Below are 16520 nucleotides of genomic sequence, written 5' to 3' on the forward strand. Positions count from 1 at the left end.
ACAGAGGTCCGTAGGCATAACTGCCCGCATGCACTTGGGAGAGGCTTGTGTTTGCCTCCTGGAAATTCCCTATCCTGCCCTTGCTGAATGGATGTTGTTAGGAGGGGGAAATGTGTGGGGCCTTAATCTTCGTGTAGTTCCCTTTTAGTTTCTTCCTTTGCTTGCATAGTCTGTGTCTGAGAGGTGACTCTCCTGGCAGGTGCTACAAGAATACACAAGCGACGACATGAATGTTGCTCCTGGCGACAGGGTCTGGGTCCGAGGCTGGTTCCCCATCCTGTTTGAGCTCTCCTGCATCATTAACAGATGCAAGCTAGATGTTCGGACAAGGTAACCATGTCCCAGGACGGTGCCCCTTCCGTCACAGAATGAGCCTCGGTCACCTGCTCACCTGACCCCATGCTCTCCCACTCTCTTCTCTGCTGTTCTTTCCTCCTCACCCCCATCCCTTTCTGCGCCTGGCTTTGTTCCTGCAGAGGACTCACGGTCATGTTCGAGATCATGAAGAGCTACGGCCACACCTTTGAAAAGCACTGGTGGCAGGACCTGTTCAGAATCGTGTTCAGGATTTTTGACAATATGAAACTCCCTGAGCAGCAGTCAGAGGTAGGTGGTAACTAACACAGTGCCCTGGGTACGGCCGGGGAGGCCTCTCTGCTTTCCTCTGCTGCAGGGTTATGTCATCATCCCCACACAAGTCTGACATTTTGAGCTCCTGGAGGTGTGTTTTAAAATGGAAACCCCGGGGGGGAGCCTGGGTGGCTCAGTTGGTTAAGCAACTGCTTTCGGCCCAGGTCATGATCCTGGAGTCCCGGGATCGAGTCCCACATCGGGCTCCCTGCTCGGCGGGGAGTCTGCTTCTCCCTCTGACCCTCTTCCCTCTTGTGCTCTCTATCTCTCATTCTCTCTCTCTCAAATAAATAAATAAAAAATCTTAAAAAAAAAAAAAAATGGAAACCCCGGGGCACCTGGGTGGCTCAGTCAGTTAAGCCTCTGCCTTTGGCTCAGATTATGATCCCAGTGTTCTGGGATTGGGCCCCGCATCCCTCTCCCACTCCCCCTGCTTGTGCTCGCTCGCTCTCAAATAAATAAAATCTCTAAAAAAAATTTTTTAAATAAAATGGAAACCCCCTTCTTAGCACTCTTATACCAGAATCAACTAGTGCTAAGAAACTGTCCCCATTTGGGGAAGGGTGAGAGGAAATAAGTCACCATGGCCCACCTGCTTTGCCCTCGGGCATTGTACCTGCCAGTTCAACAGGGCACCTGCTCCTCTCAGTTACTTGGTTCATACCAGCTTCTCAGCAGTCAGTAAAAAATGGAATGTCTGTGGTCCCTAAAAAAAAACTCATTAAAAGCGTTTTTATGGGCACCTGGCCGGCTCAGTCGGTAGAGTCTGTGACTCTTGATGTCGGGGTTGTGAGTTTGAGCTCCATGTTGGGTATAGAGATTACTTAAAAGTAAAATCTTTAAAAAAAAGTTTCGGGGTGCCTGGGTGGCTCAGTTCTTTAAGCATCCGATTCTTGGTTTTGGCCCCGCATCGGGCTCTGTGCTCATCAAAGAATCTGCTTGGGATTCTTTCCCCTCTCTCTCCCTCCCCCTTTGCTCCTCCCCACCCCATGAGCACTCTCTCTCTCAAATAAATAAATAAAATCTTAAAAATTTTTAATGAAGTTACAGTTGGAGATGACATTGGCAAATATTAGGACTTTTTTTTTCCTTAAGGAAGTTTGATGCCTCTGGTTATCTTTGTTATTTCTTCCCTAGGGATAGAGGGAAGGGGAGAAGATATTCTTTATCAAGATTTTTAGAGAGAATCACTTTTTTACCTACTATTAGGAATACCATTATCTACCCCCCCAGTATAAAAGCAGCATAAGTTTAATATGGAATACTAAGAATATACAGAAAACTCATAATTTTACCATTCAGAAATTAGAGTTAATGTTTTGGCAAATTTCCCTCCATCTTCTGCCTGGTTAAAATATGGTTGAAGTCACAGCCTTAGATTCAGTCTTCTAATTGTATTTTAAAGTAACTTAAAATTTTCTTCATTATAAAACAAATCAGAGGGGGACCTGGGTGGCTGAGTCAGTTGAGCATCTGACTTTGATTTCGGCTCAGGTCACGATCTCAGGGTCATGAGATGGAGCTGTGAGTCATACTCCGTGCTCAGCACAGAGTCTGCTTGGGATTCTCTCTCCCTCTCTCAAAAATAAATAAATAAATGTTTAAAAAAAAAATCAGAAGACAGAAAAACAAAACATTTGAAAGCCACAGCTTCCACAGGCAACCACTCTTAACCCCTTCACATGCTGCTTGTGTGTGTGTTTTCTTTTTACAAAAATGAAATACCAGGGGCACATGGCTGGCTCAGTCCATAGAGCGTGGGACTCTTTTTGTCCTACACATGTACTTAATTTGGTTGCCGCCTTGCTGGGTATTTGTATTTGTGTTTTCAATGTGTAAATGCCAGTGTGGTGTAAACCTCTTTATTCATAGACCTTCACCCGCAGATCTGTGATTCTTAGGGTCCGTTCCTGCATCTGTGGGTGTGAGCGTTGAAAAGGCTATTGACACATACTGCCAGATTTCACACCAGAACAGTTTTGCCCATGATGTAGGAGAGTGCCATCTCCCCACAAGGAGAGTGGCCTCTCAGCATTATCATTTTGTTTTTCCAGAAATCCGAGTGGATGACAACAACTTGCAATCACGCACTTTATGCCATTTGTGATGTGTTCACCCAGTTTTATGAAGCTCTGAATGAAGTGCTTTTGTCTGATGTGTTTGCACAGCTGCAGTGGTGTGTAAAACAAGGTACTCGCAATGCCTCTAGGTGTCATTCTTCTTGACTTAGTTTTAACTGAGAGATTAATTTTTCAATATGTAAAAGCAAGAATGTAATGCCAACGAGTATGATATATAATTGGTGAAAATGTGTATTTTTACTTAGAGTATCAAAACAATCTCCACGGGGCGCCTGGGTGGCTCAGTCGTTAAGCGTCTGCCTTCAGCTCAGGTCATGATCCCAGGGTCCTGGGATCGAGCCCCACATCGGGCTCCCTGCTCAGCGGGAAGCCTGCTTCTCCCTCTCTCAGTCCCCCTGCTTGTGTTCCCTCTCTCGCCAAGTCTCTCTCTGCCAAATAAATAAATAAAATCTTAAAAAAAAAAAAACCCTCCTCAAGCCAGTTTATAAGGTATTTCCTAAAGATGGGATGTAATTATTATATTCTTAAAGATGTGCCTTTGTATATTATGCTGTTTTTTTCTACTTTTGTCTATATTTGAAATTTTCTGTAATGTTTTTTTTTTTAAATGGAGGTCAGTATTAACAGCTTCATCAGTGAACATTTGAGTACTTATGTGTAGAGGTAGTGCGTGCTAGGAAAAATGCCCATGTAGCACATTTGACCTGGATTCCATAGATAGTTTTGGCTTAAGACAAAGCTTCACTGTGTTTTTTTCAAAAAGTGACTCAGTTTTAAAATAAATGGTAAAACAGTCGATACTGGTATGGCAGTGTTCAGGGGAGAAATGCTGGTCTAATATTTCCATCCTTTACTAATACATCATATAAGAAGTCAGTTAATTAAGTAGCAAACTGACCTCCTTCCATCCCTAGCAATAAAGCTGTGATAAGTAATTTTATCTCTTTATAGCCTGCTTAAACAATAGAAGTTTTAATACTGGCTGTATAGTTGCTTCCTTAAATAAGAGCCTGCAGAGCCCCCCATCGTGTCATCTCCACCTCGCAAGATGCAGCATCAGTGCCCTGATGGGAATCAAAACAGCAATGGAAGTTTGATGGTAGATGTTGCTTTATTTTGCAGATAATGAGCAGTTGGCTCGGTCAGGTACCAATTGCTTAGAAAACTTAGTAATATCCAACGGGGAGAAATTCAGTCCTGACGTCTGGGATGAGACATGCAGTTGTATGCTGGATATCTTCAAAACAACCATCCCACACGTGTGAGTACGAATGTGCTTATTGCTGTTTATTTCTGTGCTCGGTAGACATATTAAGACTCCAGTTTGCCTTTCACATGGATCATTTTCCTTCTCTTGCATTCCCTTCAGTTTGCTGACTTGGAGACCTGTAGGAATGGAGGAAGATTCGTCAGAAAAACATTTGGTAGGGTTTTTTGTTGATGTCTTTTCTTTGATCTCGTATTATAGTAAAAAATTAAGGAACCCAAACAGTTTATGCTTTTCTGAGAAGTGAATTAAAAAGGTTATATAAGATCTAAAAACTAGGGGTGCCTAGCTGGCTTTGTCGGTGGAGCATTCAGCTCTTGATCTCAGGGTCATGAGATGATCCATCCTCCTTGTTTGCTATCACTAAACACTTCGTTTAATGATTTCAACATTCTGATTCTATAACAATAAGTTGAAAAAGGAATCTCTACTTTCATTATAGTCAAATCAGTCACCAGTGAAGTGCCCACGTTGGGTGTAAAGATGTCTTTAAAAAAAAAAACAAAAAACAAAAACGGGCACCTGGGTGGCTCAGATGGTTAAGTGTCTGCCTTCAGCTCAGGTCATGATCCCAGGGTCCTGGGATTGAGTCCCGCATCAGGCTCCCTCCTCAGTGGGGAGCCTGCTTCTCCCTCTCCCACTCCCCCTGCTTGTGCTTTCTCTCTCTGTCAAATAAAATAAATAAAATCTTGAAAAAGAAAAAAAAAGAAAAGATTTAAATCTATACTTGTTCATTAACATCTTTTTTAGAAAGTACAAAAAATAAGTCACCTCACCCAATAAAAACCATAGTTTACATTTCTAGTTCTTTCTTGGTGTAACCGCACATATCTAACCCACATATGTTTGAAATTCAGGAACACTTGGCACATAATGTTTTACCTAACAACATGTGAGCATTTTTCAAGATTCTTAAAGATTCTTTGAGAGCAGATTTTTTAGTGGCTGTACATTATTGTAATCTATTGAACAAATTCTCCCTTGCTGGACTCTCAGTTCTGGTGTTCTGCTGATAGAAATAATGCCTTGGTATAATTATCCTTATTTATTATTCTCTTAAATAAAGAGTGCTTTCCTCTACACCAGTGAGATAGTGGTTCTTATTTTCTGTGTGAGGCCACATAGAGAAGTTCTGATTCAAATCTCACTTTTAAAACCTTGGTGCACAGGGGCTTTGTATTAACTTCTATTTCCAAATAACCATAAGGCCATTAGATTTTTTTTTTTTTAAGATTTTATTTATTTCACAGAGAGAGATAGCGAGAGAGGAAACACAAGCAGGGGGAGTGGGAGAGGGAGAAGCAGGCTTCCTGACGAGCAGAGAGCCCAACGTGGGGCTCAATCCCAGGATCCTGGGATCATGACCCGAGCCGAAGGCAGACACGTAACAACTGAGCCACTCAGGTGCCCCAAGGCCATTAGATTTTAAAAGGCATTTGGGGGTGCCTGGCTGACTCAGAGGAGCATGCAACTCTTTCCCTCTTTTTTTTTTTTTTTTTTAAGATTTTGTTTATTTGACAGAGAGCACAAGCCAGGGGGAGCAGCAGAGGAAGAGGGAGAAGCAGGCTCCCCGCTGAGCAGGGAGCCCGATGTGGGATTCAATCCCAGGACCCTGGGATCATGACCTGAGCCGAAGGCAGACACTTAACCAGTTGAGCCACCCAGGCACCCCAGAGCATGCAACTCTTAAGCTCAGGGTCGTTGAGTTCAAGCCCCACATTGGGTGTGGAGCCTACTTAAAAAAAAAAAAAAAAAAAAAGGCATTTGGTATGTAGCAACTTAAAAAATGAAGCACCTTATTTAAACATTTTTTTGTTAACTGTCTACTGTCAACGTTTTATAAAAAGCTATCACACTAGTTTATTTTTGAGCTTGTTCTCATTATTTTGCCACACTTATGTTTTCTGGTTGTTTGTTTGTTTTTTAAGTAGGCTCCACTCCACGCTGGGCTTGGAGTTCAGACCCTGAGTTGGGGTTTGAACTCATGACGCTGAGATCAACTGAGATCAAGAGTCGATGCTCAATCGGCTGAGCCACCCAGGCGCCCCATGTCACATTCATTGTTAAATCATAATATATAAAGAAACACGTTCTAAGTAGGAATAAGAAAATGTAAAATTTTAATGGGAGGGAGAAAATACATGACATTAGTAATCTCTCCTATGTAGCCTAATTAAGCAGGCAGTATAATTTTACTTCAAGCTAAGCAAGGCACTTAAATTCAGGTTGGCCCCCAGTGTCAAAACAGGCGCATCTCTGCCCGGGTACTAAATTGTGGGTAAAGAAAGTGAACATTGTATTTCTCTCTGGGTTACTTGTAGGATGTGGATCTGGACCGCCAGTCTCTAAGCAGCATAGATAAAAATGCCTCTGAGAGAGGCCAGAGCCAACTCTCTAACCCGACTGATGACAGCTGGAAAGGTAGACCATATGCAAGTAAGGCCGCTTTTTTTAGTTGTTTTCATTTATTTATTTTAAATAGGTAACACGTTTATGTATTCAAACATTCACAAGGTACAAAAGGTGAACATGATAAGCCTTTCTTCCACCCCGTGCCTCAGTCTGCCAGTCCCTTCTTTGTGGCAGCCTGTGTCACCAGTTTCTTGTGTGCATTTCCAACTGTTATCCATATGCAAGAAAGAGCATAATATCCATAAACACATGCGCATGTACACACACGAATTCTCCTGTCCTTTTTATACAAATTACAGAATACTATGCGTTATTCTTTTTTCACTTAGTGTATTTTTGAGACCATTCAAAATCAGTACCTAAAAAGCTTTCACATTCTTTTATACTATTTATCCGCCCAGGATATAGATGTACTATTATTTGCTTAATTGGGTTCCTACTAATGGACGTTTATATTATTCCCCATCTTTTTCTGTTACAAACAGTACTACATTGAATCACCTAATAATGTGTGTCATTCATGAGTTTATTTGTATAATAAATTCCTAGCAGTAGGACTGCTGGGTGAAGTGCACTTGCCATTTTGACAGATAATTACAGATTCCTGTTTACATGATCCTTGGGAACACATAGGTGATACTTCCTATCTTTGGAGTAGTTTTAATTTGCAGTTTTCTAATTATGAGTGAAACTGAGAAGTTTTTCATGTGTTTAGGAACCTTTCTGTTTTTTCATCGTCTATTCAAATCGTTCCTCATTTCATATTGGCTGTTAGTCTTTTTATTGGTTTGGAGGAGCTTTTCATGTGTTAGAGATCCCTTTTCTGGGCATGAGTTTCAGATTACTTTTATCAGTTTGTCTGTCAGTGTTACTTGTGGTCATGTTTTACTGTCACTTCAAAAAACAGGTTTAACAGTCACTATGAGGCAGGCACTGCACTGTGTGTTTCATGTGTGGGATCTCGTGTAATCATCCCTCTAGCCCTTTGAGGAGGTGCTGTTTACATTTGCGTGTACTGGGACCGAGACAGATAACGTGATTTGCCACTGTGTAGTAGAGTTGGGATTCAGACACACTTTTAGCTGACTGAGAGACCGGAACATTCCTGGTTTTGTGGTCTGGTCTTTTTCCAGCTGTGGCCCTGTTGTTTTTCTTCAGACACTCCAGGCTTTTGGTGTTGACACTGCCGTTAACTTCTGAAGCAGTGTATTAGACACAGCCACGTGTGGCCGCCAACAATCTTTTGAAGGCATAAAACATAACCACCCTTGGAATCCATTAAAAAGGCACCATGTTGGACACTCACGCTGTTCCTCAGTATCTGCAGCATAACCAGGGTCTCTGCAGGGGTCGGTGAGCAAGGTCTGCTGCCTCGTCAGCTCCAGACAAAGGTTTGGCTTGTGTGGGAGTGTACACGTACAGTTCTTTAAATAGAGCCACTCTTGGTGCAGCAAGAGGTTTGTGCTCTGAGAGGGGCCTGGGACTTGAGACCCCTGCCCTTCCTCCTGGGAGCATGCTCCCATTTGCCCAGCGCAGCCCACCCTTTGGGCATCAGCTCAGTGAGTGGGCAGTAGGCACAGTCGCACATCACTTGGACTGTTTCTTCCTTTGTCATTTGTGGTCCAAGGTGACGTCACTAAATTGGCATAAATTAAATGTACATGTGCTGCAACTCCACCATATTCTTTAATTAAAACTGATTCTACATGGATAATTTATATAAATTCACACACACACACACAAAATTTCACAGTCACTTTCGAAAACTTGAAGATGATCCATCCTCCTTGTTTGCCATCACTAAACACTTCGTTTAATGATTTCAACATTCTGAATCTATAACAATAAGTTGAAAAAGGAATCTCTACTTTCATTATAGTCAAATCAGTCACCAGTGAAGTGCCCAACAGGGGCTGCCACCCCTGCCCCCAGGGAGTGAGAAGACAAAGAGAGAGGGAAGAGATATTAGCCAGAGTCTAGTCAGTAGGCAGAAATCACACCAATAATTTGAACAGAGAAGATTCTTGAGGGAAACAGAAGCAGATACACCTCCAGAGCAGACAGAAAGCGATTGGGAACTAAGAACGGAATAGAGCCCCATCCCCTCAAGACTGACAGCCAGCCACTTTGGAGAGTCTAGCTGCGGCAGGAACCTGGGCCTGGAATGCTTAGGGCACAGTCCGGAGCTGTCTGTAGGAGTCCCTGCAGGTGGCAGAGAAGCTTCTTGGAAGATAGGGTCCCTGCATAGCTGACTCCTTCCCTCAGGTCTTTGCTCAGGTGTCACATTTGCAGAGAGCCCTTTCCTGACCACCTTGTTTAAACTTGCAACCCCACCCCGACACCATCTCTGCCTCATCCCTATTCTTACCTTTGTCATCATCATTTGGCATATTGTACCTTAGACTTAAATATCCTGTTTATTGTCTGTCTCTGCCATGGGGTTTTTGTCCAGCTTATTCACTCTTCTGCCACAGCATCAAGAACCGTGCCTGAAACAGAGTAGGAGCTCTGGGAATAATTATTTCAACACTGGCTGAATCATTATTAGGGTTAATCTTTATCATCTAATATAGATCAGAAACTGTTTGCCAGCCTCCTCATCAAGTGTGTGGTCCAGTTGGAATTGATACAGACCATCGACAACATCGTGTTCTACCCTGCAACAAGCAAAAAGGAAGATGCAGAACATATGGTTGCTGCCCAGGTAATAAGACCAGCTTCGAGAAGGATGTCCTTGTGTGCAAGGACGTTGCTTAGTTGTAGTGCTGTGCTGGAGCCAGCTTGAGGTGGCACACAACTCCCCAGCCCTTCCTCCAGTCATGGCATGTTGGCGGCTTGAGAAATTGGCTGTGATATTTATACGACGGAAATCAGCAAACACTAAAAATCAGGGCTTTTTTTTCTTTTTTCATTTCTTTAAATTTCCCAGAAAGCCAATTTACCAGCATCCTACTGTTGACATGCCAGCCCCACCTTGGGTGCTTTGGAAAAAGAGTGTCATTAATCAGGGGATTATCCCTCATAATTGGTGTACAATTTAACCATAAATAACAGAAAACTGTATGGATAAAGATACCAGTTTTTCCTTTAAAGTTTACTGTGTACGTACAGCCTTTTATATAATATGTTATTCTTGGAGACGGAGGATTGAGTATCCAAAAGTTGGACAGTAACATTACACCATAGGTTGTAAATGTAAGTGCTTCAGGGGCTGGCAAATCCTGTGAATGAGTGTTCAGATTTTTGTATATTCACAGAGTTGTGCAAACATCACCCCTATTTAATTCCAGAATATTTTTATCATTGCCAAAGTGAATGCCCTCACCATTAGCAGTCACTCCCCCTTCCCTCTTCAGCCCAGCCCTTGACAACCACTGATCTACTTTCTTTCTCTATGGATTTGCCTAATCTGGATATTTCATACTTAATAGAATCATATAAATTGTGAGCTTTGTGTCTGGCTTCTTTCACTTAGCATAATGTTTTCCAAGTTCATCCACATTGTAGCCTGTATATGTAGCATGTAACATCCATGTTGTTACATATGTGTGGATGTGTGTTCATATATAAAATAATATTCCATTGTATGGCTGTACCACTATTTTGTTCATCCAGTCATCCATTGACAGACATTTAGGTTATTCCCATTGTCTGGCTATGATGAATAACACTGCTGTGAACATTTGTTTACAAGTTTTTATGTGGACATGTTTTTAATTCTCTTGAGCACATACCTAGGAGTGGAATTGCTGGGTCATATGTTAACTCTGTGCCTACCTTTTTGAGGAATTGCCAGACTGTCTTCTAGAACAGCTATCCTATTTTACCTTCCCAGCAGCAATGGATGGAGTCTCTAGTTTCTCCACATCCTCATCAATGGTTGTTATTGTCTTTTTTTCTTTTTCTTTTTTTAATTAGCACAGTCATGCCAGTGGGTGAGAAGTGGTATCTCACTGTGGTGTTGGTTTCTGTTTCCCTAGTGACTAGTGACGTTGAGCATCTTCTGTATTTATTGGCCGTTTGTGTATTTTGGAGAGATGTCTATTCAAATCCTTGCTCATTTTTAAATTGGATATTTTAACTTTCTAACATTGAATCATAAGAGTTTTTATATATTCTGGATACTAGTTCCTTATCAGATGCATGATTTACAACTATTTTCTCCTATTCTGTGCATTGTCTTTCCAGTTTCTTGATGGTGGCCTGTGAAGCACAAAAGCTTTTAGTTTTAATGAAGTCCGAGTTACTATTTTTAGGAGTTTTATAATTTTAGCTTTTACGTGTAGGTCTTTTGATCCATTTTTTAGTTCATTTTGTGTTCGCTTTCCTTGGTTCGTTTACCTTTATTGTTTTGCCCGTGGATATCCAGTTGTCCCAGCATCATTTATTGTAGAGACTGTTTTTTCCCCAGTGAATTGTTCTGGCACCCATGTTGGAAATCACTTGACCCTAAATATAAGGATTTATTTCTGGGCTCTCAGTTCTGTTCCACTGACCTGTATGTCCATCTTTATGCCAGTACCACAGTGTCTTGAATGAAATTGGAAGTATGAATCTTCTAACTTTGTGCTTCTTTTATCAACATTGTCTTGACTATTTTGTGTCACTTTTGTTTCCATATGAATTTTAGGACCAACTTGTCAATTTCTGCAAAGTAGTAATCTGGGATTTTGATAAGGATTGCACTGGATCTATAGATCAACTTGGGGAATATTGCAAACTCTCCTTTTTTGTGTGATTTCTGGTTTATAAGAAGGATAGTTCCATTCCTAGAAGGCTCAACAAATATAAAATCCCTAAGTATGTCTTCCATTTTAGGCAACATGTTCAATAAAAATTTCTAGGATTTTATACCTATTTTTATATTTTTTTCCCTTCACATTTGAAAACACAGTTGTTGAGCTTACTATGTTCATTAATCACCATCTGATAAAGCTAAAGATGCCACTCAGGCTTCGCTTGGCAGTTTCTTTCATAGTATGTTGTGAGACTCACACCTTCTATCACATACAGTACAATTTGACTTTCTCGTTTTCTAATTTTGTTATAAAATATAAAGAAAGGACAATGCAGTCCTGTAGTGAAATAACTGGAGAAGCACATGCTCATGTTCATGCAATGAAGGTGGTACTGACAAAACAGAAAAATGGGCCCACAAAGCCTGATGTCAGGCAGGAGCTGGGCATAATTCTTCCCCTGGCCGGTGAGCAGAGTCTAACAGAGAAATGTTCAGAGTGGTGAGGAATGAAGTGTGTGATTCTCAGACAGAGGATGACTTCTGGCAAGTGAGGACTGCCTCGATGTCCAGAACCAGCCCATCCTCACATAGCTCTCCCTCCCTCCCCTCTCTAGCAAGACACGCTGGATGCAGATATCCACATAGAGACGGAGGATCAGGGCATGTACAAGTGCATGTCTTCCCAGCACCTCTTCAAGCTGCTGGACTGCTTGCAGGAGTCCCACTCATTCTCAAAGGCCTTCAACTCCAATTACGAGCAACGGACTGTCCTGTGGAGAGCAGGTAAGGCTACGCAGCAGCTAGGACAGGTAGCCACACTGGTCACCATCCTAAAATATTAAAGCCTTTGGGAAACTCCCGATATTTTACACTTAGCTGGAATAACTCGCCAGATATTTTCATGCTTGAGGGGAAAAGAAGGACATGCTGGATACATTCCATCCCAGTACCAGGAATACTGCCTGGCACATGGGAGATTTTCAGGAAGTATTTGATGGAAAAATGAATTGATAGAGACCTGAACTGATCTAGCAAACCAAAACATTTTCTATTACGTTACAATTGTGTAGTTGGGGCGCCTGGGTGGCTCAGTTGTTAAGCATCTGCCTTCGGCTCAGGTCATGATCCCAGCGTCCTGGGACCAAGCCCCGCATCAGGCTCCCTGCTCAACGGGAAGCCTGCTTCTCCCTCTCCCACTCCCCCTGCTTATGTTCCCTCTCACGCTGTGTCTCTCTCTGTCAAATAAATAAATAAAATCTTAGGGCGCCTGGGTGGCTCAGTTGGTTAAGCAACTGCTTTCAGCTCAGGTCATGATCCTGGAGTCCCGGGATCAAGTCCCACATCAGGCTCCCTGCTCTGCGGGGAGTCTGCTTCTCCCTCTGACCCTCTTCCCTCTCGTGCTCTCTATCTCTCATTCTCTCTCTCTCAAATAAATAATAAAATAAAATCTTTAAAAAAAATAAATAAAATCTTAAAAAAAAAAAAAAAGGATGTGAAATATTTCTTTTAGTGTTCCCTAAAGTAACTAGATTAGGTTCCTGCATGATTTCTTAGCATTATCCTACAAGTGTGCATTGTTTACATGACTGTCTAATCTCTAGGTTTTAAGGGCAAATCTAAACCTAATCTTCTAAAACAAGAAACCAGCAGCCTGGCCTGTTGTTTGAGGATCCTGTTTCGGATGTATGTCGACGAGAACCGCAGAGATTCCTGGGAGGAAATACAGCAGCGACTTTTAACGTAAGAAGATTGGTTTCTGATTAAATGTCTTATCCATAAAACACAAAATGCATCACAGTAATACTCTGAATTGAAAAGACTAAGAGAAAAATACCTATGTGCTGACACCCTCACAAGCTGCTTTCCTTTTTGCTTCTTCCTTCTATTTGTTGACACTTGTATTTCACTTTTCTTAATGCCCTGAATAGGGCAGGACCTCATTTCTTTCAGAAGTTTCTTAAGCCACAGAAACACAGACAATAAAAAGTGCTGAGAGCTCAGAATCAGCAGGCTTGGAGTGAAGTCCCTTTAGGGTGATGTCGGCTCTAACCTCCAACCCTCTCTCCTTCCCAAGAGGAATGTATCGGAATCGTGGATTACCAGGGTGTCCTGACTTGGACTATGTAGAAATGCAGCAGTGGGGAGACAGTGGGATGGCGCGGAGAGAGCCTCAGACAGAAAAGTGATCCTCGCCACCCAGCTCCCTGTGAGCAAGATGCTAGGCCGAAGCTCTTTTCACTCTTTCAAGACTTAAAACCATTAACATGCAGTGCTGACAGTCATGTGATAAGACATGCACTCTCCTGCACTGCTAGTAGGAATGTACAGGGAGGGGATTTTTCCGGAAAGCAGGTGGCATTAAAATCAGGAGCCTTAAAATGGTCAGTTTCTCTCTTTTGACACATCAATCCCACTGGTATGGAATCTACTTAAAATGTCTTCAGGGGCACCTGGGTGGCTCAGTTGGTGGAGGATGCAGCTCTCCGTCTCAGGGTCGTGAGTTTCAGTCCCTGAGTTTCAGCCCCACGTTGAGGGTAGAGATTACTTTAAAAGAAGAAAAAGTAGCAATCATATGTGACAGGAGAAGAGAGAGAAAGGCAGTGTGTAGTCAACTCTGGATGATCGGCTCTGTGTTCATTGTGTGCAAACGCTGACTGGGCCCAAAGCTGTGAGCAGGCCCTGGGCTAAGCAAACATTCAACACGCTGGTTTCATTTAAACTTAACAGCAACCCCCTGGGTTTGGTACAGTTTATTTATCCCTGTTTTACAGGCGAGGAAACTGAGGCTTAGTGATTTGCTTCAGATGGCATAGTACTTATGTACTTGTTTGCAAGAACAAAGAGTTCTCCACTGCAGTAGAATGTGAGAGGTTAATGTGTTTGACGTGTCTCCCCCTCTCTTGATTCATCTAGCGTGTGCAGTGAGGCCCTTGCCTATTTCATCACAGTGAATTCTGAGAGCCATCGGGAGGCCTGGACAAGTCTTCTGTTGTTACTTCTAACAAAAACCCTCAAAATAAATGATGAAAAGGTAAAACCAGGAAACTCTAATGTCCCCACTAGGACCTAGGTTTGGGTTCCTTTTTACTCAGATTTTAAAGTAACGATTTCCTCATTTCTTCCAAGGATGGTTACATAACTAGCACCATTCTAGATTCATTAGAGGACAGTTCATTCATTACAGACAAGGATGCCGTAGCATACTAGGGCTCTCTCCCTCCCTCTCTCTCTCTCTCAAAGAACCCCAGTTGAGAAAGCCTGGTGTTGAAACCACGCACGTAGTAGTTAAACTGCTGCAGGGGTTTTGAGGGCAGCTGTGTTGGAAGAGAGGGTCCAGATAGTGAAACCCTGGTTCAGAAGGGGGAATCTGCTTTGCTAAAAATGAACGTTGACTTTGGTAGCAAAGCTGTCCCCAAAGAATTTATGTTTGGAGTTAAACATAACTAAAAGACATTCTAATTTGCAAATTTTTCCCATCAACTTTTTAAATAGCAAGTAAAAGCACCAATACTGCAAGAAGTTCCAGGGTGAGATGAACTCTTTTGAGAAACTAGTGCCAGAAAAAGTAGCTCCCTGTCTAATTTGATCTCTCCCCTTCTCTCCCACCTCAAGTTTAAAGCACACGCTTCTATGTACTACCCCTACTTGTGTGAAATTATGCAGTTTGACCTGATTCCTGAGCTCCGAGCAGTTCTGCGCAAGTTCTTCCTGCGGATAGGTGTTGTCTATAAGATATGGATTCCGGAAGAGCCATCACAGGTACCAGGGACACTGTCCCCAGTGTGGTAGCCCTGGCCCTGTGGGCCCCTGCTGCAGCTCTGCAGAACGTTCACCACGCCACCTCTGCCTGGCACATCTCGTGGAGGGTCAGATCATAGAAACAGGGAGTTGGCATCTGGGAGCTCAGAATGGCCTGGAGGAAGCTGGTCTCGACGCATGTCCCACAGTCCCTGGCTGAGACGTTGTGCTGTTTCATTAAAATGTTGCATACCCAGTTAACACAGTAGGTGGGGAGTCTGTTTCATCTCTGTCATTCCGTCTTCCTGACTAAACTGTCAAGCCTGTCGCCACACATACACCATTTCCTAGCAGAGTCCCACGATTGGCTGTATGCGTTCTATCGGAGGAAGTTGCTCTCCTTGAAAATACTGAGCATAGCTGTAGAGGTTCGTGATTATTAGAGAGTATGTTAATAAAATTTCTTGTAACGGCTAAATGCCGCCTAAAATATGCTGGATTTTTTGTTGTCGTTTGAGTGTGTTGGAGAATTTTGAGTGTTTTTGTCAGTTGTGAGTCAGCTGTAGTTAGATTAGTTTGGAGAAAGTGGGAAAAAATGTTGTTTTTGTTTGTTTTGTTAACGTCTGAGTGATTTTTAAAGTACTTTATGAAAAGCTACTATTGAAGATTTCATTGAAAGCAGAGTTTAGTAATTAAGTTAGAATTAAGAGCTTGCAAGGTTAAAAAATTAAAAAAGGTAGTGCCTCCTGGCTCTCCCTGCTTTAGTAACCTGGGGGGAAAGTCTATAGGAAAAAGTAAAAAATGTAATGAAGACGGTTAGCCTTCCTTGGAAGTTAGTATTTGTGGATGGGTATGAAAATTCCCAGAATACATTGTCCATCTCACACCCTCTGAAATCTAATATATGAAGTAGTAACAAAAATGAAGTAATTTAACAGAGTTAATTTATACCTGAGTAAACCTTTTATTTTTACCTCAGAATAGTGAGTTTAGTGTGTCTGCTTTGCACAGTCCCCATTCAAGGGCCCTCCAGAGAGGGATGGCGGCTGTGCGGGAGAAGGGCCGACTGCGAAACTCCTCAGCCACACGTCATGAGTCCTTGACCCAGAGTCGGCCTGTGCTGTGGTGGGGCCAGCACAGCTGAACTGTGACCGTGGCGGGAGATGGCCTGTGCCCAGGTGCTGCCATGAACTCGAGCCTCAGAGCTGCATTCTTTGGAAGGGTTGGATTCTGGGGGCCCTTATTGTGTTAATAAAGGTGCAGTAGTCTTAACTGCAATTAGAACTGAATCCTGATGCAGCAGCTTATGTAAAGGATTGCAACAAACAGGGCCTGACGCCTGCAAGCAGTCTGTTTGGAAGCTTGATTTATTCTGAGTCGGTGAGAAAGAGAACACAAACACACGCTTCCCTCCGCCCCCTCACTCAGGGCTCCCCGAGAGCCTCACTCAGCAGTAAAACCAGTGTTCCATGGAGTCATTAACACATTCAGACTTCTGCCTATGCCCTTCAGTCCTGGAAATTGGGTTGTATTGATGTCAACTCTGGTGCCTTAGAAGTGAGCAAGTTGGGAACCTATCTAAAACCGGATATTTTTTCTTTATAGAGAAGGATTTCTGGTGCTTTTGTTTCCTAAGAAACCAATTTCTTAAATT

At 42.6% G+C, this 16520-nt stretch overlaps 1 protein-coding gene across 1 annotated transcript in view; it reads left to right on the plus strand.

Annotated features, from left to right (window-relative positions):
• The window catches only part of ARFGEF2 (ADP ribosylation factor guanine nucleotide exchange factor 2), an 88198-nt gene extending 73064 nt beyond the window's left edge, over positions 1–15134 (plus strand). The window contains exons 29-39 of the mRNA XM_027621198.2: positions 200–330; positions 477–606; positions 2685–2820; positions 3834–3972; positions 4081–4135; positions 6300–6414; positions 8964–9094; positions 11743–11911; positions 12730–12868; positions 14042–14159; positions 14741–15134. Of these exons, the coding sequence (XP_027476999.1) occupies positions 200–330; positions 477–606; positions 2685–2820; positions 3834–3972; positions 4081–4135; positions 6300–6414; positions 8964–9094; positions 11743–11911; positions 12730–12868; positions 14042–14159; positions 14741–14917 (1440 nt within the window). The 3' untranslated portion in view covers positions 14918–15134. The remainder of the gene's footprint in view (positions 1–199; positions 331–476; positions 607–2684; positions 2821–3833; positions 3973–4080; positions 4136–6299; positions 6415–8963; positions 9095–11742; positions 11912–12729; positions 12869–14041; positions 14160–14740) is intronic.
• Positions 15135–16520: the final 1386 nt, after the last annotated feature.

Source organism: Zalophus californianus, chromosome 8 (genome assembly GCF_009762305.2).
Source record: "Zalophus californianus isolate mZalCal1 chromosome 8, mZalCal1.pri.v2, whole genome shotgun sequence".
In the NCBI taxonomy this organism is placed as follows: Eukaryota; Metazoa; Chordata; class Mammalia; order Carnivora; family Otariidae; genus Zalophus; species Zalophus californianus.